The 24,614-nt window shown below is 39.1% G+C and overlaps 1 protein-coding gene across 1 annotated transcript; it reads left to right on the forward strand.

Annotated features, from left to right (window-relative positions):
* Nucleotides 1-282: 282 nt before the first annotated feature.
* Nucleotides 283-24,419, forward strand: LOC134541491 (porphobilinogen deaminase). The gene is made up of 7 exons (XM_063384981.1): nucleotides 283-632; nucleotides 5,612-5,684; nucleotides 6,632-6,815; nucleotides 7,358-7,443; nucleotides 9,445-9,626; nucleotides 12,219-12,541; nucleotides 22,188-24,419. Exons 1-7 carry the CDS (start codon nucleotides 585-587, stop codon nucleotides 22,468-22,470), a joined length of 1,179 nt encoding a protein of 392 aa, XP_063241051.1. The 5' UTR covers nucleotides 283-584; the 3' UTR covers nucleotides 22,471-24,419.
* Nucleotides 24,420-24,614: the final 195 nt, after the last annotated feature.

The following is a 24,614-nucleotide window of genomic DNA, read 5'->3' on the forward strand; positions in this document are numbered from 1 at the left end:
TCTGTTTTGATTTTAAAAGAAGATAAAATTAAAATGTTTAGCTTATCGAATAGTGTTACTTGATAATAAATATTTTTGAGGTTATCTGCCCAAATTTATAATGGAGAAAATTGGAAGTCATATATCTTCCAGTATTTTCCTTCCAACTCTATTGTCAAATAGATTTGACAGTGTGACAGGACCTCAATGATTATTCAGCCAATATATTTTTGTAGCAAAGATCGATACACTAAGAATCGATCTACACATTTACTGCTGACGATAGTCATGACGTAACGTATCACACACACTCGCACTCTCGCAAGCCAGGCACGGACTTTTGAAAGTGGTTCTTGCGAAGTTCAGTAGTTTTGCTGCATCATGGCGGAGTGCAGAAGATAATGTGTTGGTTATCGTAGTACAGGTTAACACAATCTACTGCAGTGTCAGTAATTGTGTTCTACCACATATATTGCGTATACATCTACCAAGCCAAATCGTATCATAATATTACAAAGTTTGTGCATAAATATTGAAAATATGTCGATTATAGTACAAAAGTGAAAGTGCTATTTTAACTCAGTGTGAGTTTACAATTATTTAAAATGAATGACAACAATAAAACGATACGGGTGGGATCAAGGAAAAGTCAGGTAAGTAAACCTATTATTTAGTGTTTGGTTAAGTTAAAGTTCGTTAACCAGCTTATTCGTTTTTAAAGATACTTTAGTGCGAAAGGCCTTGAGTACCGGATATTGCTACACAAATGGGTTCTGCTAACCCAATTTCTAACAAACAAGTAGATAACTAAGCTATAAGTCATTGGCATAGCTGACGTAAACATATCTCAGGATGGATGTTAATTGAGGGGACTACAACTAACGTAGCTGTTTTAATTACAGGCGATAACACATACCCCAGCCTTTTTCATATGAATTGCAAAAGCTCACTGCTAACATTGACTTTTAGTGTGAATCTCATGGGATTATTGCTAACATAGCAGGTTTCAATGAATCAAAAGGGAACCTAGCTAACTTTAAGTATGTTTAACAAGAAATATGCATCCTAATGCGATGTGTTACGCCTGATATCAAATGATTGAAATATAGGCCTAGTTTATTTGTTGATACTGGATATATTTAAGGTAATGTTCTTACAGAAGAGCTTTTACATAAAGTAAAAATAAAAATCTCAACATACTTTTTTCGAACACTAGAGACGTTCCTATATTAACCCTAAAAACAGCTTTTTTATATTGTTGCTGGTTTCTGAGAAATCATTGTTCTTAGGTTTAATTACAATACTTGTGCACTGATTCAGACACAGTCATTTTTTGCTTTACTGTGTGGGTTTCTGTGTGTATACGATTTAGAGAAATTGAGTTGATTTGTAAAAATGGTCGATTATGTTAGCTAAGAAATTTAAAAAAAATACTTCAAAACAATGACTACCGTGTTTTCAAGTAGCCGTGCAAAGTTTCAGATCGCCTTGTTCAGATAAAATAACGTTATAAATGCTGAATAGTTGTTTGAATGGTTGGTTGAAAGTTACAAATATAAATTGCAACTAACCTAACCAAACATATACACAATTTCAAAGTATTTTTAATGTAGCTTCGATTTTACGCTATTTTCAATGTATCCAACCCAACCACTTGTGAAAACCATAAACTAATAATAAACTACTCTGACCATCACAACACCCTTTTAGAGAATTATTGAAAAACATGTTAAGTAGTAAAAAAAAAACTTTTTTATTTTGCTGGAATGAGGCTTTTCTTCAGAAATACCAAGAAGTGTTGCTGCATAAATAAAATTATGACTAATACTCCAGAAAGTGTGAATGTAAAGCAAATATAATAGGTATAAAGTTTGGTGTTAAATGGCATCTCATTACTAAAGAAAATAAATGGGCTACCTAATGAAGTAGTTGATAAGTGATTTAAAAAACATAATCAGTAGATAACATGTTGCGGTTTGGATAAGAAAATTTATTAAATATTTGACATGAGAACGTCTAATAAATCGATGAACGCCGGCTGCATGCACGAAAAAGTGTCCCGTTTCGCTGTGTCCCATTACACTCAATTTATATTGCTCTTTGATAACCTGAAACTCCTAGCATTGCGACCGAGTCCGTGGTGTAATTCTGTTTTCGTGCATTTCAATGTAACATTTTCATTGCTCTTTGCTAACCCGTTCCTCCTAGCATTGCTGCAGAGTCCGTAACGCAAATATCTCTCTTCCACTCAATTGGAACAACCATCGATTTGACTTTTTCGAGGCACATTAAACTTGAAACACTCCCATTCATTTCCTACTTTTCCTATCATCGTCCTATCCTTAACAGAATAACACAGATTGGAAGAAGTTAAATAGCAAACATGTATAAAAGTTATAGTTAAAATAATCTCTTCGTTAAAGTAATAAACATATTTGAATTAATGAGTGCAAATAAAAGTAAATTTATCAATTAAATTGTAGATTTCATTTCACTCCTTTGTATCCATACAAAAAAGTGATAATTCAATAAAAATGATTCAATTTTATTCATAAAAGTATGCAATCATTTAATCAATGTTTTGTTATGACGTCACGTTAAACTATTGTCCGTAAACCGATTTTACAGACAACCAATTTTTTTCATTAGTAATTTGGGTGAATAAAAAATTAAATATGGAAACATGGAAAATTGAGAATTTCGTAATGGTATATTTGAGTTGCTATAATATATACAGGTAGTATTGTGTCACAATTACTTCACTTGTAATGAAAAAAATTTCAGTGTAATTCTTTTTAATGGTGGTACAGTTATGTTTACTTTTTACGGGCCATAGTGATGAAAATGGATTTTGGGTGGATATTAATAATAAACAATATTTGTATCATTGGAATATTAAAATGGAGACATTGTAATGTAGGGCCCATACTTAGTAGTTATTTTAGTACACAATGTGATTATGAAAAATGTTTAGGTTGGTATTGTACACAGCATTAGTCAAATAGGATTCCAACCATTGTAGTATAGATATTGTGGAATGCCAAATGTATAATTTTTTTTTTTAAATTTAAACTTTTAGAATCACACAGTTAAAGTGTTGATGGTGATATGGCAATAAAATTCTGTATAGCAAAATATTCAATGGTAACGGATGTAGTTTAATATTTTATGGTTATTTATGGTTACAGGTATAGTTTACAAAATGTGCCCTAAGTATTTTATTTTTATAATGTTCGGTATTGTGCACCTGCTAGAATGGTTAGGTTTCTAGTATTGTTTCTTTTTGATATTCATTATGAATGTTCCTTAAGAAAATTAATATGTGAAATACAAATTATATCTAGAAAGACTCTTGTTTCCCAATACTTGTAGGAGTGATGACGCAAGCACCACCATGTTGTCATCGATATTGTCATGGAATCTTATATATAAGTCCCAGTTAGATCAAATTAAGCATAATTGCCAGCAAAGTTATGTAGGTAGTATTATTTGTGAAGAGATGATAAATCACATGGAGTCAGCAGAAGATAGTGTAGATAAGTTTGTATCTTATCTGATAGAATAGCTATGGTGAAGTACCCACTAATTTGTCATGCAGTGCCTTACTTAAGAATTATAAACCTCTATTCCACTGTCTTTAGAAACTACATGTCATTGATATATGAGTTACAGGGTTTTATATTACCATCTTGAAATTTAAAATTCTAACAAGCTTGGTAATATAATTTAGACAAAAATAAGTGGGAAATAACTAGTTCAGGTTATTGCTTCCATTAGATATATTTATTGTGTTCAACTTTGAACACAGATATTGGACAAATCTTGTGCAAAATGCAAAGTTACTACGAGGCGTGTTAGGAAAGTAAGGATCGTTTTGGAAAAAAACAGATAAAAAAAATTTTTTTCAACAGGAAATTAATTTTTACATGAAAAAGCATTTCTTAAACAATTTTTCTACATTTGTCACTGTGGGAAACCAACTTTTCTACACCCTCTTCAAAGAAAGATGCAGTCAATGAAGTTTTTGTTTTGGAAATTTGTGTAAACTCATCATAAAGCATTCTTATTTTGAACTGTCGGTTTTCACAAATTTTCTCTATCACTTTTGCAACCAAACCATCACTGACCACAGAAGGCCGCCCACTCTGTGTTTCGTCGTGAACATTGGTGCGTCCATAATTAAATTGTTGAACCCACTTTCTGACCTTTCCATCAGGCAGTAAGTTTTCAACATAAATCTCTACACGTTGACGAATTTCAGCTGGCTTAACATTCTTTGCGTTCAAAAACAGTGTTGCAGAACGCACTTCGCAGTCGGCGGGACCTGCAATCGTCTGAAACGTTTTGAACACTCACTAACACATGCAAACACAACACAATCCGGCTGTAATGGCGTCGGTGGACAGGCAATGTACCTACCAGAGACACGTGGAACTGTGACACTACCGATGCGGTGGCTGTAGAACGAAACAGTACTTAACTTTCCGGACACTCCTCGTACTAACTATTCCAATTCTCAAACTGTCACTGCTTCTGCTGTGAGTGTAACCATTTTGCATATAAAAGAAAAAGAATAGGAGACAGAAAATGCACTGAAATCAATTTACAGTTACTTTTTTTGTTGTTAATTACAACAGGTAATTATTCGTTTACATTACCTATAGAAAGAGTGGCCAATAATGGAGTGATTTTGTGTAAATGTTGATGCAGCTTCTATAGCTTGCTGTGTAAAAAAGGTCATGTTTGTTGCAAATTTAAATTCTGAAGCATGTTTAACAGTACAGAAACAAGCAGATGAAGTGGTATGATGAAAGGGCTGGCTCCAAGAACCCTTCTTAAGATCTATTTCGAGTATCCTTACACCATAGCCTAGAAGTAGCATTGTCACTAGCTCAGTGACCGTTAGATGAAAATGTGAATTTTTCAACTATCAAATTCTAACAGAGGGCTCAAAATTTGCGTTTTTTCATGCTGATCAACAAAAAGAAATGAAGAAATATGATCTTCAATTCATGCAAATGGTTTAATTTGTGATAAAATGATTTAAAAAAACCACCATATTTGTTCAAAAGACATAGGTAACCTTTACCATTTTAGTAGCATCTTTGTACTTTATTTTATATGTTTGATGACCAAAAAATTATTTTACAAACCATGCTATTAATTTTTAGTTCACGTATTAGGGCTAAAATTTTTGTAATTTAGATTAAAAATCAGTTTTTTACCATTTTACAAACAGAAGTACTGTGGTAATGTAAATTATAAAAGGCCATCATTCTTAATAAATTATAAATATGAGTGATTTTATTCATTCTATTTTTATAAGATTAAAGCTCCTTCCTAATTTCACAATTTTTTTATGAATTAACCCAGAACTTTTAAAGAGCAGGTGGTTGCAATTCATGTTTCACCTATAGGTACACTATATTGTTATTCTCTCTAAATATCTATTTTTAATATTTTTTTAGATCCTCGATTCTGTGTGGAAAATGTTAAAGATGTCTTCAGACGACAGAAAAAGAAAATTGAAAATAACAACTGTTTGTTTATAATTTTAATTTTTCACTTCTGTCAGCAGTCCTCATGACTACATTGAAACTTTTTTTTTTTAATGTGTCTTGTATTGTTTCAGCTGGCGTTGATACAAACAAATCAAGTGGTGGACTTACTGAAGGAACTTTATCCAGATAGAAAGTTTGAAGTGGGTAAGTTCAGTAAACTGTACAAGAGATTGCCTCCTTTTTTTTTTTTCTCGTGCTGGTTCAGTGTGTGAGTAAATTTCAGTTACACCATGTGGGAAAATTGTCTCACTCAGGATGCTGGAAAACTTTAGCCAGTCCCATTTGATTGTCTGTAGCTTGTTGCCAGTTGTGTGTTAATAAACAACAATTTAATATTGTTTTAATTAGCAATGTGAATGTAATCGAACAACTTGTTCACTGTAACGAATGTTAGTTAATGAACATATGAGTGTTTATTATTTTACTCATTGCTCGAACCATGTTTCTAAGGAACTGTGTTTAAATTCCAGTCTTCTCACCTTAATTTTGATTTCCCGTGGTTTTCCAAAATCGAACCAGGCAAATGCTGGAAATAGTTCATAACTACAAGCCTTTGGCAAATTCCTCCCCAAAGTCCCTGTGTTTTCATCTCAAATATCCTCGGTATCGAAGAAATTTATATAACCTAATTTAAGAAAAAAAATAAGAATAATATTTTGTAGATATTAATTATATTTATGAGTACTTCTTTATAGTGTTATATTTATGAATAAAAAAATCATAAATTCACGTAAATCTAAATAATATTTTGCATATTAACCAATACCTAACCTCTATGATTTTGTACATAGGTATTCAAGGCTGATCTTGGAAATACCTGGTTTATACCATACCTTAAATGTTTTTCTTACCACATATGTGATGTTTATGTAGTGGTGACGGATGACAGTAGCGTACAGGTGCCGCGGGGCGGGATGTGACGTGCCTTTTCAATTTTACAAAGTGGATAAACTGGCTACAACACATGATGCACTGGTTATTTATTCCCGTCGCGTATCACACACCCAGAAACAATTCAAGTATTCACAGTATGCACAGTTTAGTGACGGAACACCGCCGCTTTAAGTGACGGGGGAGTGCGGCGGTTGCAGTGACCATGTGGACGCTGGGGGACCGCGTGCTGGACCGCCCGCTGCCCAAGATCGGGGAGAAGAGCCTGTTCACCAAGGAGCTGGAGACGGCGCTGGACCAGGAGGTGGTGGACCTGGTGGTGCACTCGCTCAAGGACCTGCCCACCGCGCTGCCCGACGGCCTCTGCATCGGCGCCGTGGGCCGGTGAGCGCTCGTTACCTGCAGGGTGCTTCCTCGCACCACCTCGTCGAGTGATTCATTAATGTTTGATGGGTCTACTGGTTTAACATGTCGAACATGGCTACCAATAGTGGTGCCTGTTTGGAGGCATTGGTGCTGGCGTGATGGCAACGCTTTTCGGCCGGATGTTCTTTCCAGGGAGCAGGTCTTTTGTCAGGCCTGCCCGAAAAAAATGTATGTGTGTGTGTGTGTGGGGGACTATGAAGATAATTAAACAACTCCAAGAAATCACACTTGGTCTCTGAGACATTTCGCCAGTTAACCCATTTGCAATTTGACCTCATTAAAATTTAATGCAGGGTATAAAAGTAATAGGGGTTTCTGCTAACGTATGTTTGTTTGAAATAACTGTGCTAAAAGTGTAGCTTGAGTCATTTCCTTTTTATTACTTTGTGTTTTGTTTGAAATGTTGGTGACGTGCGGGTTTGGAGACTAATGAGTCGTCGTGTGTACTGTCTGTTGTTGCTGTTGTGGAGCAGACCTCGCATGTTGCTGAATTGTTGCAGGCGGGAAGATGCCAGGGACGCATTAGTTCTGCATTCTCGGCACGAAGGGAAAACGCTCGGCACGTTGCCTAAGGGAAGTGTCATTGGTGAGTTCTAGAGTTTCACCTTCCCTGGATGTTGCGTAGCTGCTTAGTGCAGGGTCTGTGCTTTTTCACTGCATTATTGCTACGAATTTCAAATAAAAACTCGCTATATTGGTGACAACAGCAAAGAAATTGGGGAAACAGCACCCTTTAGTCATAATTTCAAATTGAATTCTATCAATTTTTTTTCCCTCGTAGAGACATTTCTGAATTGATAGCATCATTGTTTTTTCTCAGTTTTGAGTTGCTGCACTGTATCAGCATATTAATGAAACTGTTATATATATATTTTTTGTGATTTAATGTTCTTATATTTTAGTTTATCTGTGTCTCTTCAAAGTAGGTTCAGATATCATAGGGTTGATCTATGATTTGTGAATGATGACATGATCATCCATCATCTTGTACGATGAGAACCTTCACAACATTTTTGGATGTCGTGCGTCCATTAGTTCTAACATCAACCTACTGAGACATCTAACTGCTGTGAAGGTAGGCAGTTACGACAAAACCACAGCCTCATACAAACCCACATATGGCCTCTTTCAAACCCCGTTAAGTGCTGCAAAATCTATTTGTCATCACTGAGGCATGCCCTGTAAGAGAAAATGCTACCGATTGACCAGCAGCTCCAATCAATCACAGATGCCTAGCTCTGATTTGACAAACTAAGATTGAGAGACTGATTAGAAACTCTTTCGATGATAACAATATATAATGTAAATAATCCTAAAAACACATGCGATGAAACCAAGCGCCGAGATACCTCAGTTGATGCATAGAATTCATATTTGCACTTAGTGTATAATTGCAGTTAACATTTAATAATTTCAGATTTTCATTGGAAATAATACTTTTAAACGAAAGCAACTACTTTCAAAATGATTGTTTACGGTTAGAAACTAAGAGTGAGAGACATTTTAGGTAAAAACAATCATAAATTATTATTTTATCATTGCTACCAACATTATTAGAGTGTTTTATCGCATAATCCTAGCACCCATATATTAGGGCGTCAAAATTTGGATAAAATAAAACTCTCGCGTAAACATCGCATGATGTTTTTGGTCACGCTATTAGATTCAGAGCGCTTTGTGTAGGTATCTTTTCCATATAAAACTATTTTGTATTTTAAAGTATAAATCTAATATTCATTCAGACATTACCAATTACTTATTTGATTAAGGAAATACAAAGTTGTCTGATCTGCAAATTTTCTTTTAAACACATTTTTATACATTATAACCTTTATCTTGTCTGCGTCGCCGCAGTGTACCGCTTATAAAAATGTAGCCAGCGCTAGTTGGTACCATTCATGTTTGGTTATGTTGCTTCCCGTATAGAGCGCACACACGTAGTCAAATATCAATATCTCGCAGATTCATGCAACGCGCGCACTCTGTCGAATTTAATAGTCCGCACTCTTTCGTGGTAAGTGTGTACTACGACGATAGTTACGCGTTAGTTCAGGTCACAGATTCAAGTGGCTCGCATTCGGGTCACAGATTTTGTTTTTCTATTTAAAGTTGAAGAAAGGTTTTTGTTGCATTACTTATTAATATAAATTGTTTGGCATGGTCTTGTATACTCCACTTTTTTTTTAAAATAAACGTACTTTCTGTAATTGGGTTTTGTTTTTATGAATAACTTTACCTAACAAAAAAAATTTTTTTTTTTTTTTCCCTTCACTTTAACGTCGCACCCCTACTTTTCAAACTTGATTTTGGTATAAAATGTGCGACGGAAATGCAATAAAAAAACTGTAGATTTAGTCATTGCTGGACTCGTGTTTCTAAGGATATGGGTTTTAAATTCCAGTCTTCTCACCCTAATTTAGATTTCCCTTGGTTTTCCAAAGTTAAACCAGGCAATTGCTGGGATAGTTTGTAAGAGGGTACTTGCTGATTTCAGAAACATGCTTCGAACGTGCAGCGGAGGAAATGAAAGCCAGTTAAGAGAGAGGGGAGAGGTGAGGGTCTGAGCCGAGGTGTGTGGTCGGTGCAGGCACCAGCTCGCTGCGCCGGACGGCACAGCTGCAGCGCAGGTTCCCGCAGCTGCAGGTGAAGGACGTGCGGGGGAACCTGAACACCCGCCTGGCCAAGCTGGACGGCGGGGAGACCTTCGACGGGCTGGTGCTGGCGGCAGCCGGCCTGCAGCGCATGGGCTGGGGCGACCGCGTCTCGCAGGTAGCTGCTCCGAGCCGCCCCGAGCGTCACAGTCGCCGAGAAGAAAAAAAAAATTCCCGAAAGTACCGTGATGCATCGCTGAAAAAAAAAAGGGCTGAAACAAGTTGATTCTGACGTTCAATACCATAAGAAGGGAAATTATTTAACAGCTTGTAGATTAGCTTGAGCATTGATACCGTATGTTACGCGAAATGTCCCTACGTGCTGCGGCGCACTAAATGAGATTTAAAAATTCACATGAATAATATTTTTTCCCTTAAATGATTTCCTAAATAGATAGGGCTAATCGTTGCATCACCATACTTAACTTCAACAAACGATGCTGTTGGTACCAACGCGTAGCAACTTTAGAAATAAATAAAGATAAAAATATTAGGGATGGGTTGAGTACACATTTTTATCGATTCCGATACCAGTACCGATTCCTAAATTTCGATTCTCGATTCCGAGTCATTCCAGTTTTTGATTCCTGGTAATTCTGGTCACATAATTAAAACTACTTAAGAATTGAATGCATTACATAATGATAATAACATGTATAAAGGATAATTATAAACTTAGGATGAAATGTTGAGAGTTGTTTTTTTTTTTTTTTTAATTACCAGTGAAGAAGCATCTTCACATAAAGTTTGTTTGTTAGTAAGTACTAGGCTGTGCACAAAGAAGTTCAACATTTAGACAGGGTTATTTAACAGGCGATAACGCTGATAACATAACATCTTTGTTCAAAATGGGTTCAAAGGTAGCACTATTTTTTTCTGTGGTACCTTTTGACTTAGTTGGTGACAGTGCTGTAAACAAAAGTTTGTTTTTCTTCAAAGACTTATTTTTTCTGGTAGTAATGTGTGCGGGGATTTCAAATGCTTCATTAAATTGGTTGTAGATTTATAAGTACCGCTCCGTAAAATTTGCGCACTACCATGATTACAAATTGCATATTTGTCATTTTCACTATTGATGCGAAAATGTTCCCAAACTTTAGACATGTTGATACAATATCAGACCATTCGCATTGTAATTTGAAACGACAGTCGGCGAACATTTTTTTACTAACAAACTAGCAAAACACTTGAAAATAGTTTTAGCAAAACAATATTTGTGCCAAATAAATAGCATAAATGCGAAACAATTCACAGTAACCTCAATAGCACGACGGTGAATTACGCCGTAATTCACCGTTGTGCTATTGAGGTTACTGTGAATCGTTTCGTATTTATGCTATTTATTTGGCACAAATATTGTTTTGCTAAAACTATTTTCAAGTGTTTTTCTAGTAATTATTACGGTTTTCCTTTGCAAGAAATAAACACGAGCCTCTGTTGGCGGTATGGCCAGAGAATTCTTTATTATCGATTGTTGCTTTCATTATACAATTTGTCCCGTACGCAACGAATCGATACATTTCGACTTGACTTTATATTTTATGGCCACCAGAGATTTTGTGGAGGCCATCATCCTTGAATGGCTCACAACTAAAATGGTGACGACACGTGATGTGATCTCGTTTCATAACCGTCACTTTCTTCACAAAAAGCAATGGACTTTTCTTAACTGCAAATAAAATTAATAACCCTTTTTACAATTTATTTACGTCTAATACATGAGTGAGGAATAATGTTCTTCGATCGTGGAGTTTTAATTAAAGGTTAAACATGCCCGGTAACATTGTTTTTATTTATTTTTATTCGTATAAAATTAATATTTAATAATAATGAGCATTATTAGGAATTTTATGCGCATACGGCAGGTAAGATATATTAAAATAAGTAAGTAAAGTTCAGACGAAAATATATTACTACTGTATTTTCTTAACTTCACCGATTCCTAACCTACCTTGCCCTTTTTTAGTACCCGATACTGAGTACCCAAATTTTTTAATAATCGGTGGTATCGAGGAATCGGAGAATCGAATCGACCCATCCCTAAAAAATATACAATAATTAGGTATTAAGTGATAATACACAAAACTCCCATAAAAAAGTCTGAACAAAGTTTCTACAAGTCCCAGTTACTTTGTGTACATTGATCTGTGCAGCACAAAAATGTAAAGAAATTTAGGGTCCAGAAAATTTGTTGGTATGTTAGTAAAATTTGATGATGAGTACATACAATTTTGTGGGTGGGGAATTGTTAGAGTTATTTGCGAGTTCTGAACATCAGAAATTGTATTTCGCTTGCATTAAAAGTCATTTCCTTTTGTTCGATAGCATCTGGTAATAATGAAATAGTCTTTGTATCATGTTATTTAGGTTCCAGAAAGTTTTGTTGGTGTGTTAGTAAAGTTTGCTGATGAGTACATTAAAATTTATGTGCTTGTTGCATAAAAAGGGTTAAGTCCAAAATCTTAGTTTTGAAAAAATTGTGATTAAAATTTTTTTTCACATGTCCCAATATTTCACTAGTGAATAACTTGGTTTTGGAGTTGAATTGGACTTATCCTCCTATACCCAGCAGAAGCTCTGCATTTCGCAAACTTGCCTGTGATAATAACTCATTTTTAACCATTTGTGACTTAACCCCCTTTACGCAACCAGTAGATTTGCGGGTGAGGAATTGTTTGGCTGGCAGTGAAGGTTGTTCCGGGGGCGGCAGGTGCTGGGCGAGGAGGAGATGCTGTACGCGGTGGGGCAGGGGGCCCTGGCAGTGGAGTGCCGCGAGGGCGACGCCGCCACGCTGCAGCTGCTGGAGACCCTGCAGCACGGCACCACCATGCTGTGCGTGGTGGCCGAGCGCTCCTTCCTCAGCACGCTGGGCGGGGGCTGCTCCGCGCCGGTGGCCGTGCACAGCCGGCTGGCGGGCGGCCGCCTGTCCCTCACTGGGGCCGTGTGGAGCCTGGATGGGGCCGTCACGCTGCAGCACTCGGCCGGCACCCGCGTCCACTACGACGAGCTGCAGGACGACGGGGAGCCCCTCAGGTATACCGCCGCCGCCTCGACACACTCCCCACTCCACTCCACTCCACTCACCTCTCCTCCCCACTCCCCTCCCCAGCACTCACCTCCACTCCCCACCACTCACCTCCACTCACCACCACTCCACTCCCGTCCATTCTCCCCTCACCTCCACTCCCCACCCCTCTCACCTCCACTCCAATCACCTCCACTCTCCCTCCTCAACACTCTCCCCACTCCACTCCCTCCACTCTTCCCTCACCTCCACTCTCCTCCCCTCCACTCACATCACCTCCACTCACATCACCTCCACTCACCTCACCTCCACTCCCCTCCACTCACCTCACCTCCACTCACCTCACCTCCACTCACCTCACCCCCACTCACCTCACCTTTACTCACCTCACCTCCACTCACCTCCACTCACCTCACCTCCACTCACCTTACCTCCACTCACCTCACCACCACTCACCTCCACTCACCTCACCTCCACTCACCTCCACTCACCTCACCTCCACTCCCCTCCATTCACCTCACCTCCACTCCCCTCACATCCACTCACCTCCACTCACCTCACCTCCACTCCCCTCACCTCCACTCACCTCACCTCCACTCACCTCACCTCCACTCACCTCACCTCCACTCCCCTCCATTCACCTCACCTCCACTCCCCTCACCTCCACTCACCTCACCTCCACTCACCTCACCTCCACTCACCTCCACTCCCCTCACCACCACTCACCTCCACTCACCTCACCTCCACTCCCCTCCATTCACCTCACCTCCACTCCCCTCACCTCCACTCACCTCACCTCCACTCACCTCACCTCCACTCCCCTCACCTCCACTCCCCTCACCTCCACTCACCTCCACTCACCTCACCTCCACTCCCCTCACCTCCACTCCCCTCACCTCCACTCCCCTCACCTCCACTCACCTCACCTCCACTCACCTCACCTTTACTCACCTCACCTTTACTCACCTCACCTCCACTCACCTCACCTCCACTCACCTCACCTCCACTCACCTCACCTCCACTCACCTCACCACCACTCACCTCACCTCCACTCACCTCACCTCCACTCCCCTCCATTCACCTCACCTCCACTCCCCTCACCTCCACTCACCTCACCTCCACTCACCTCACCTCCACTCCCCTCACCTCCACTCACCTCACCTCCACTCACCTCACCTCCACTCACCTCACCTCCACTCACCTCACCTCCACTCACCTCACCTCCACTCACCTCACCTCCACTCACCTCACCTCCACTCCCCTCCATTCACCTCACCTCCACTCCCCTCACCTCCACTCACCTCCACTCACCTCACCTCCACTCCCCTCACCTCCACTCCCCTCACCTCCACTCACCTCACCTCCACTCACCTCACCTCCACTCACCTCACCTCCACTCCCCTCCATTCACCTCACCTCCACTCCCCTCACCTCCACTCACCTCACCTCCACTCACCTCACCTCCACTCCCCTCACCTCCACTCCCCTCAACTCCACTCACCTCCACTCACCTCACCTCCACTCCCCTCACCTCCACTCCCCTCACCTCCACTCACCTCCACTCACCTCACCTCCACTCCCCTCACCTCCACTCCCCTCACCTCCACTCACCTCACCTCCACTCCCCTCACCTCCACTCACCTCACCTCCACTCACCTCACCTCCACTCCCCTCACCTCCACTCACCTCACCTCCACTCACCTCACCTCCACTCACCTCACCTCCACTCCCCTCCATTCACCTCACCTCCACTCCCCTCACCTCCACTCACCTCACCTCCACTCACCTCACCTCCACTCACCTCACCTCCACTCACCTCACCTCCACTCACCTCACCTCCACTCACCTCACCTCCACTCCCCTCACCTCCACTCCCCTCACCACCACTCACCTCACCTCCACTCACCTCACCTCCACTCCCCTCACCTCCACTCCCCTCACCTCCATTCACCTCACCTCACCTCCACTCACCTCCACTCCCCTCACCTCCCCTCACCTCCACTCCCCTCACCTCCACTCACCTCCACTCACCTCACCTCCACACCCCTCACCTCCACTCACCTCACCTCCACTCACCTCACCTCCACTCACCTCACCTTTACTCACCTCACCTCCACTCACCTCACCTCCACTCACCTCACCTCCACTCACCTCACCTCCACTCACCTCACCTCTACTCCCCTCCGCTCACCTCCACTCCCCTCCACTCACCTCACCTTCACTCACCTCCACTCCCCTCCATTCACCTCACCTCCACTCACCTCACCTCCACTCCCCTCACCTCCACTCACCTCACCTCCACTCACCTCACCTCCACTCACCTCACCTCCACTCACCTCACCTCCACTCACCTCCACTCACCTCACCTCCACTCACCTCACCTCTACTCCCCTCCGCTCACCTCCACTCCCCTCCACTCACCTCACCTTCACTCACCTCCACTCACCTCACCTCCACTCCCCTCCATTCACCTCACCTCCACTCACCTCACCTCCACTCCCCTCACCTCCACTCACCTCACCTCCACTCACCTCACCTCCACTCACCTCACCTCCACTCACCTCACCTCCACTCACCTCACCTCCACTCACCTCACCTCCACTCACCTCACCTCCACTCACCTCACCTCTACTCCCCTCCGCTCACCTCACCTCCACTCCCCTCCACTCACCTCACCTTCACTCACCTCACCTCCACTCACCTCACCTCCACTCCCCTCCACTCACCTCCTCTCCACTCACCTCCACTCTCCCCTCCACTCCACTCTCCTCCCCTCCACTCCACTCACCTCCACTCCCCTCCACTCACCTCCCCTCCACTCTCTTCCCCTCCACTCCCCTCCACTCACCTCCTCTCCACTCCACTCACCACCTCTCCACTCCACTCCGTGCACGCAGAGCATACTGTCGAACTAAGCATAACCACAGCAGACCCTTGATTTTACCTTACCGCTTTTAACGTTTTTCCCGTTGTTTAAACCATTATATTTCGAGCCCATTTCAATCTCATTTGATGCAGTGCAGTAACTTCCAATTCCCATTCATTACAACTAGGGATGGGATGATTGTAGGGCTGGGCGATTCCACAGATTTAATTTCGGTTCGATTCCTATTCTATTTACTGTAAAAAATTGAAATTTCGATTTCGATTCGATTCTTTAATTCTAGAGCAAATGCATAAGGTAAACAACCTTTAAATGCACCTTTCACGTTTTCACTCATTTCTACAATCAGCACAGATTGTTTTCACACGAGAAACTCAACACGGTATTGGACGTGACAAAATAAAATAAACATGATGGATCATTTCTCATTTCCACAGTACTAACGCTCTTGCATTTTCCATTAATGTCGTCGGCATCTGTGATACTGCAGTGAAGGCATATATGTTAAGACAAAGAAAAAGAACACAACTACCACATGTGTAGCTATCAAACTTCCTCACTTAAAAAAAAAACGTATAAAAGCGGAATCCAGAATCAAAACAAAGTGGTTATCACAGATATAGTGCAACAACTGCACAGCTTCGATGGAAGAATCAGACTTTTTTATGTCCAAGCCGTGGTACTGAAGTCTGCCACCATTAGCGCTCAAGTTGCAGACAATTCGGCAGCCATTTTGTGGAAGTGTTGCGTGCACGTCGGTATCATATCTATGAAGCTAAGGTAGTGTTTATTTACCGCTTTCGGTGATTGAGGTTATATTCACAGCCCAGAAATGAAACTTATTGGACGATTGGGTCGTGGACTTTTCAATTGCATAATTAATGTGTTTCCCGGCCGTTTGTAATAAAGATTTTTTTTTTCCCATTTTGAACAAAATGAGTGTTGTTATTTAGAGGATTGGAGGTAAATATTGCTTATGAATCATGAGTGTTTGGCAGAACCAAAGTTCGTAGATATGAAGAACGTCGCTAAATGGAATATTCGTTGAGGATTTACGTACATACAAAGTTTATGTGCAATTTAACGGAATGTGTGGAAATTGTCACCATGCAAATGACCTAGACAAAGTTCGAATTTTTCGAATCTTAATTTTAAAGAAGAAACGATTTCGATTATTTACGGAATCGAATCGAAATCGTTATTTTCGATTAATCGCCCAGCCCTAGACGATTCCAAAATTTTCGATTCCGATACCCGATTATCGATTCCTTAAAAAATCCTTCGATTCTCGATACTCGATACTCACCTAGTTAACTTAATATTAAATAATTCAAATTCTATTTGCACATTTTTTTTTTTTTTCAGCTTTCAATACATATATGATGTAGCATACATCATAAATTCATATTTATCAAATTTGAGTACACAACTAAGTTATTAACATTAACTCATATAAATGTTTACATCATTAGAAGTTAATGGTTCATATGTCAAAGGGGTCACACTAATCTAAAATTTGTAGGGATGTGCGAAAGTGACTTTATCCACACGAAATGAAAGTGAAAGAAAATTTATCAAGTTTCGCGAAAGTGAAACGAAAATGAATTTTTCTGTGAGATAAATATATTCTTAACTAAAGTTAAGCGAAATTTTTTAATTAACAAAGAAAAAAGTGCCCCAAAATTTGCTCTTCAGTAATAAATTCTATTACATAAATCATTTTGGTACCTTTTGATGTATATATAAATATTACTATTTAATAAAATCAACATCCGCCCTAGACCACACAACACAGCCCCATGTCACTCGTAAATTTCAAGAATCAATCCAGATCTTTCAGCGCACAGACTATTTCCTTTACAGTCGTAATGTCGCAGTCTATGATAATATATTTATCACGTGCATGGTACTGATGAAAAAATACGTGAATACTGCGGAACGGCCGCCATCTTGCACCACTGTCACACATGGCTAGCTCAGGAAGCTGTAAACTAGGCAAGGGACATGGTCAAAACATAACAAATGGTTGCTGCCAAGTGGTCATTACATGCAGTGACTTGTTGACCTTTTTGTCTAATTGGCTGTATATTATGAGGATTTTATATGCCAGTCAGAGTATGTAAAATTTAAATAAAGCAGACGACAATGTTTTTGTTTGGCTGTGCGCGAATAAAAGTAGGTACGTTCTTTGTTTATGTGTATACGGTAAATACTAAATAGTGTACTAACAGTTCTGGAATGTATGTTTTACGAATATAGTACCTACACTACTGTTTGAAAGCAAATGAATCAGGTAATTTTTCAAATATTGCATGATTTTGTTTTGATACCTAGGCCTACTGTAATCACGGTATAATTTTGTTTACTTTATCTGCCATGTTTGTTCAAATTATGATTTTACCGTATTTTCATTAACGTGAGTTTTTTTCATCACCACGTAAATTAATCTTAATGGAAATCTTTTTTCTAATTAATGTCTTTATATGATTTGCATATGTTATTACATTATTAGTAATAACAAGCAAATCATATAAAGACATTACAGTAGAATCTCAGTGCTAAGTACTTACAGGTACCTCAAGTTTTTGTACTTAGCACTGAAACATGCATACATATCTTTACAAAGAGAAAAAAATATATAAAAAAATAGCTACAGGAGAGCCGCAATGCCATATGTATTCGCAACTGCGACTTGCTTTTTTCCCCGTGTCTAGTTCTCTGAGTATATCCACTTTTTCCTTAAGCGTGAATTGCTTTCGTTTCTTTTTATCTCCAGGATCATTCATATTGTAGCACAAATACAATGCGGTGTTTAAATAACGTAACCTGAAAATAAACTCAACAATAACAATAAACAATCCCGGCACAGATATCAAACAGTATTTTTAGCGTAGCGTAACACTTTTGTCTAAATAATTAATACTTCTCTCAAACCTCCGTCTTTCGATGTATCGAATGTTGTTGTGTTGCTCACGTCGCATACTACGTACGGTATAATCTATGGTTGTGCGCGCAACTGTTTGTTAACTTTGTTTTGAGAATTTAGAGGTTAGAAAATACGTTGCGTTGGTATTTGTGTATCTTTGTTCTACTACATTAATCATTTAGCTGGAAATTTATTTACCAGTTTAAGTAAATTTTGGTGTAGTAATGCCACGCTACTAGTAGAATTTATACGTTATAGTGAAAATGATACTTAAAACTGAAACCGTTTTGCATGGCGAAGATACGATTTTTGGCGGGGACTTAAAAAAAATTCGTTAAGTGAAATATACTTTATAATAAGGAACGTTATTGTACCGGTATTATACTGTACATTTTTATTAAATTACGATTTCTTTTTCAACTAGAACAAACGAACTTCGGTAAGCTATTGAACTTTCGTTTGGCTCGAAATATTTCGCTAAAAACGAACTTCGACAGATGAAATTCTTACCGAAATCGAAAATGAAAGTAGCAAAATTTCGATTTCGGTATCGGTATACCGAACATTCGCACAACCCTAAAAATTTGTTTTGTAATACGGGATAAACTGTATAAAAAAAAATTAAGCTTTCCTTGAGCAGTGTGTATAAATTATTTTCGTTCATACAACTTGCCTAACTTAGAGAAGGGTACAAATTAACTAAAAAATTTGTGAAATTAAACAGTAACAAAATTAAGCAACAACTAGAGAACTAGCAAATGAAAGTATTGTACTTGATTGTGGTATTTCGGCGTTAAGTTACATTTAAGAAACAAAAATTCATTCGTTGTTATTGTCATCGTCACACCATTCGGAAATGAATGTTTGTTTACATTTTCCCGCTTTTTTGCGCGATTTAAAATGCTTGTGCTGCCCTGTACGGCTGCGTGACGAAGTAGCAATGTTCGCCCAATAATCTGCTTGATACTACGACGCTGTTCCAACTATATGCCAGCGCCCCCGGCTGACGTGGTATGGCCACTCACGTAAGGCTGTTCCAAACACCGTTCGCCCAATCATCTGCTTGCTTTTGTATTTATTTGGTGTCGCTATTCCAAGCTGACGTCAGTGCCCCGAGCGGTGTGCGTGGACTTTAAAACTTTGCCTGTTTGTCTTATCTATTCAAACATTATGCCGGAAAGGAAAATAAACGCCGTAGTTTTGCGTATTTTTACAGTATATTTTTGGGTTTAACATTATAACGTGAGCGTGTGTAAGCTTTTGTTTGCTTTAGTGCATTTATGATTAATGTTCAGTGGCGGCCATGTTGCGGTGTTTGTTTACCAGTGACGAGACAAATCTTCTACCCAGTATTTAAATTTACCGTAAAAACATTGCGATTTCGCGTTTTAATACTAAATTACGTGGAAAAACGCTGTGTTGTGGCGATTTCACGTAAAAACTGTATTTTACGGTGATTTCGCGTTTATTGTCGTTTAATCGCGAAAAGAACAAGCCCCTACTAATACGCAGTGATAATTTTTTTATAAATAATTTTAGTACTTTGACTTGTGTATAACATCGACCCAAGTTTTAGATATTGTTTATTTGGGGAAATATGACTGTTATATATGCGTCTAGTCAGTCATAACCCCTCTCAAAGAGTCGTTAAATAATTGTATCTGACAGTTTTACAATGTTGTGAAATAATTTTTTTTGACTACATGCGGGAATCTACTTTTATCATCGATTCTCGATTATCGATTATTTAAGTAGAATCGGTAGGTATCGATGAAATTGGGAATCGGTTTTTCCATCCCTAATTACAACACACTTACAATCTGATTCCTGCAATTTACGCTATTTGTTTGATGCTATACCTACAATAATATTCATTATTCCCATGTTTGTCATGTACATCGTACACATGAATATAACACTTTCGTGTGAAATACAGTGGAACCTCGCTACCACGATAGTGGATAATGGCGGGAAAAATCCTCGTAATAACTGAATATAAAAAATAAAAGTTAAGTTAGATTCTGAACCTTCCAAACAGTCTTAATTTCACACCGTGACTTGAGAATGGTGCACTATAGTGAAAAAATATGTTGAATAAAAGTTGTAGCAAATTTAATTACGAACAGAAAGTGTCTCTGGAATTTTTTGTATCTACAACGGTTTTTTATTTAATCGCGAATGAAATATCCGGATACAAAGACTGGCGCCGTTCAAGATCACGGAGGGAAGGTATGTGAAGAAGCGGTAAAAAAAAAAAAAAAAAAAAAAAAAAAAGGAAGAAAGGAAGGGTGTTTGGTCTATTTTTAGATTTATCCCTCAGTCGACTTAGGAGGGGAAGCAACTGGCGCCTTCAAGAGAAAGAAAGAGGGGGAGAGAGAGAGTGTATGATGTTTGTCACCAGTCTTGCCCGCATCCTTCCTCCCCTGATTATTGCTTATACCTGCTAAAGACCCAGTCCATCTGGCGGCCGTGTATTTACTGCGTGAACGTTATTTTTTCAATTGACTTGTGTTTTTCCTTTTTTGAAGATGCCATTAAAATCACTTGTACTTACGAAAGGGCCAACAAGGAGGCGCTCGTAATAACCGGTTTAATTTAGTATGATTTACGTAGTCAAACTGACGGTGCATTACAAAACTGTCGTAACAACGAAGGTCTCGTAGTATCCCGTACTCGTAATAACGACGTTCCACTGTACCAAATCCAAATTGCTGTTGAGAACACTAGTGCTCTAGCTCCGTTCTTTTAATAAAAGTGATATTGACAGGCTTCCATCACTGGCCTAATAAGTGCAGACTTTGAGAAAATGTTAGCATGCGATGCTGGTGCTACAGTTTATAGAAGTCCTGACTGTCCATCAGTAACTTATACAAACAGTTTATACTTGTGTTCATCTTTGTCAACATCTGTTAAAAATAACTGGGTCTGTAACAAATTTAAATGTAAATTAGTGTAAAATTTTGTCTTTTACTGTGAGTCCTGTGTTTTCTCGCATAATCGTCACACTTTATATTCTAAAATCAAGTTTGAAAAGTAGGGGTGTGACGATTATGCGGGAAAAAAATTTTTGTTAGATAAAGTTATTCTTAAAAACATAACCAATTCATGGAAAGTACGTTTATTTAAAATGTGAAGTATAAAAGAGCATGCCAAACAATTTAAATTAATAAGTCATGCAACAAAAAAACTTTAAATAGAAAAACAAAATCTGTGATCCAAATGCAAGCCGAACGAACTAGTAACTATCACCACAGTAAGTACACATTCCACGAAAGAATGTGGGCCATCAAATGTAGTTAACTCTGCACTCGACAGAGAGCGCACGTTGCATGAACTCGGCGAGATATCGATATTCGGCTACGTGCGCGCGCTCTATAAGGGAAGCAACATAACCAAACATTAATGACTGCAACGAGCGCTGGCTACAATTTTGCACACGGTACACCGCGGCGACGCTGACGAACAGATAAAGGTTATAACGTTTAAAAAGTCTTTAAAAGATAATTTACATGTCAGACAACTACGTTTCTACGTTTTTTTCCGTTAATTAAATAAGTAAGTGGCAATGTCCGAATAAATATTGGATTTCTATTTAAAAAAAAACACTGTTTTATACGGATTAAATTCCCACACAAAGCGCTTGGATTCTAATAGCGGGACCAAGAACATTATGCGACGTTTACGTGAGAGGTTTTTTTTATCCAAATTTTGATGCCCCAAAATATGGGTGCGACCGTTACGCGAGTGCGACCATTATGCGATAAAAGATACTGTGTTTGTGCTCGAGTTTAACGCTGATTGGCTCGGCCTCGCTGTTGAGGATGCAGTGTGCGATGGTGCGCAGGAAGTGCCCGTACCGCATCCCGAAGCTGTTCTGCGGGGCGCACCCCGGCCGCATGAGCTACTCGGACCTGGGGGCGGCGGAGAAGCTGGGGCGCGACGTGGCGGTGGAGCTCATAGAGCGCGGCGCCGTGGAGCTCATGTCGGAGGCCAAGCAGCACGTGCACGCCGGCGCCAGCGCCTGGGACCTCAAGTCTCCCGTCGCTCTCGCCCGGGGCGACCCCCCCGCAGACAAGCCCCTGGTCAGCGGCCTGGTGCACGGGGCGGCCAAGTTCAGCACGTCCTGACGTCACTGCCACCTCATTGTTGTCTGTAAGTACGTACAGAGGGATTTCCGGTCGGGATCGTAATTTACATTAAATTACACACTTGACGACACAACGATTCAAGTTTGTTTGAAGGGATGCGTTGCACGTGGTGGTTGGACGGAAAAAATGTGTCTGCCTCGGCTGCATGTTCTTATGGTTCTTAATGTCGGGTCTGTTAAGAACAAATATTGTGCTTCCGATCAAACTAAAACGATACTTGTATTTGCTGGTGACGTATTTTATGCCTTTCTTGTTACGTATTTAAATGAGACGTTTAATGGATTGATGACGATGAGCCGTTTAAATAAGTTTTATTCTCGTTTTTTCAACACTCGGGTGTCCCAGTATTTCAGTTACAGGCAGTTCGATATACAAAACTTTCTGTTTCGGATGTAAAGAAATTTATTATGTGATTAAAAAGTCATATCCTAATTTTTTTCAGTATAAATAAAAGGCAATGACAGATGCTAGTCACGTCTTATATTGCGGAAGCATGGGCAAAATAATGGTAATAAAATTATTTTGTGCTTTTTTCCTTGGAAATACCACTTATCAAGTTAACAGATTTTTCAAAACGTACAGTGATTTCATGCTCAGTTAAATTTGCAGCTGTTCAGAAGTTTTGAACTCAATTTGACTTCATCCGTAAAATTTTTATTTCCTAAGGCAGCTTCAAATAAACTTGAATTATAGAAGAGTCACACAAGCCTTTTTAAAACTACAAAATGGATCCCATGTAATTAACTTTTTATGTGCCCCGTTTATATTTTTATAGCTATATCTTAATTTATAATAAACTTGCACTGTACTGGGCATTTTATCAACTACATTGTGCAGATTCAGACAAATACAATTAAACTGCATGGCTCATATTATGATCAACATAATTTTTGTAGTAGGGTTGTGTTTGTTTGATTTGGCTCATAAAAGATATATATGAGATTTGTTGTTTTTATATTTTATTGTTGTTGTGGTTATAAACCCTTTTATTTTTGTAACATGTGTAAGTAAATAATCATGATTGTAATTTTTGTTTTAGTAGAATTTGTGAATATATTATGAAAGTTGCAATAAAAAATCAATATTGTTTTTAATTTGAACACTTTGTGATAAGGGTGGTTGTTAGTATTGGCACCATACTTGTATGCCTTGCCAAGTTCTGTGTGCCTGTGGATTGGTGGTGGTTTACAGTGGTGTATGTCAAGGGCAGTGATGTACTGAAAAAGCACCAAAGTTAAAGGCAAATTAAAAAAAACTGAGAAAAAAATATTGCTTGGACTTAATTTCACTGCTAATTTCCCCTCTCATCACCAGGAATTGTTGGTAGCTGGAGGAACGGTGTTGATGCTGGCTTTGGCTGTGATGATACGTTTATTCGATGTTCTTGTGAAGTAGCAGACCTGTGTAGGTTTTGTTTTCATAAGTAAACTACATATTTGTTCACTTTGATCAAGACCATTCCAGTCGTGACCATATAAACATTTGTCAGTCTTAGAATATTTACTTCTAAAACTGAGATTACTGTAATCTCCAATGTTAACATTGTTCAGTTTTAAAACTATTTTCATATTAAATAAATGATTTTTTTTCTTATAGCAAAATCCTTGCAAAATAAGTTTTGTTTGTGTGTGTGTGTGGTTGTGGTTTGTTGTGTTGTGTGTGAATTTTGAGTTTAGTGACTGAAGTCCTTAAGAATGAATATACTTTTAAAGGTACTATATTAATTGTCTATGAAGATGATTGTACTGTCTGCATTTTTGTAAAGTGTGTAACATATAAAATCATCCAAGAACCAGTACAATCAATATACAACATAACTTCAAATAATCTATTCAGATTGATTGTGATGCTTGTTTTACTATTTTGATTAGCATATTAATTAGAACTATTGTGTTGAGCGGGTAAGGACCTCTTAGAATAAACAAAAATAATATACAAATAATTTTATACGTATAAAACTATGTAAACATATGTTAAAGACTGAAATAAGTTAATTCAATGACATTGTGATACCTAGTTATAAAGCTTTGGGACCATTTCATAGCAGCAGTAATACAAAAAGACTGCAAAGACTATTATTTTAACTTTAATTCATATACAGTAGAATCCCGCTGGAACGACCC

The sequence above is a fragment of the Bacillus rossius genome (genome assembly GCF_032445375.1).
Source record: "Bacillus rossius redtenbacheri isolate Brsri chromosome 4 unlocalized genomic scaffold, Brsri_v3 Brsri_v3_scf4_1, whole genome shotgun sequence".
In the NCBI taxonomy this organism is placed as follows: Eukaryota; Metazoa; Arthropoda; class Insecta; order Phasmatodea; family Bacillidae; genus Bacillus; species Bacillus rossius.

Bases quoted from the DNA above. Each gene is read 5' to 3' on its own strand.
- LOC134541491 (XM_063384981.1), top strand. From the start codon at position 585: ATGAATGACAACAATAAAACGATACGGGTGGGATCAAGGAAAAGTCAG. The intron at 7,444-9,444 runs GTGAGTTCTAGA...TGGTCGGTGCAG, and splicing joins GCCTAAGGGAAGTGTCATTG to GCACCAGCTCGCTGCGCCGG. The intron at 12,542-22,187 runs GTATACCGCCGC...GATGGTGCGCAG, and splicing joins GACGACGGGGAGCCCCTCAG to GAAGTGCCCGTACCGCATCC.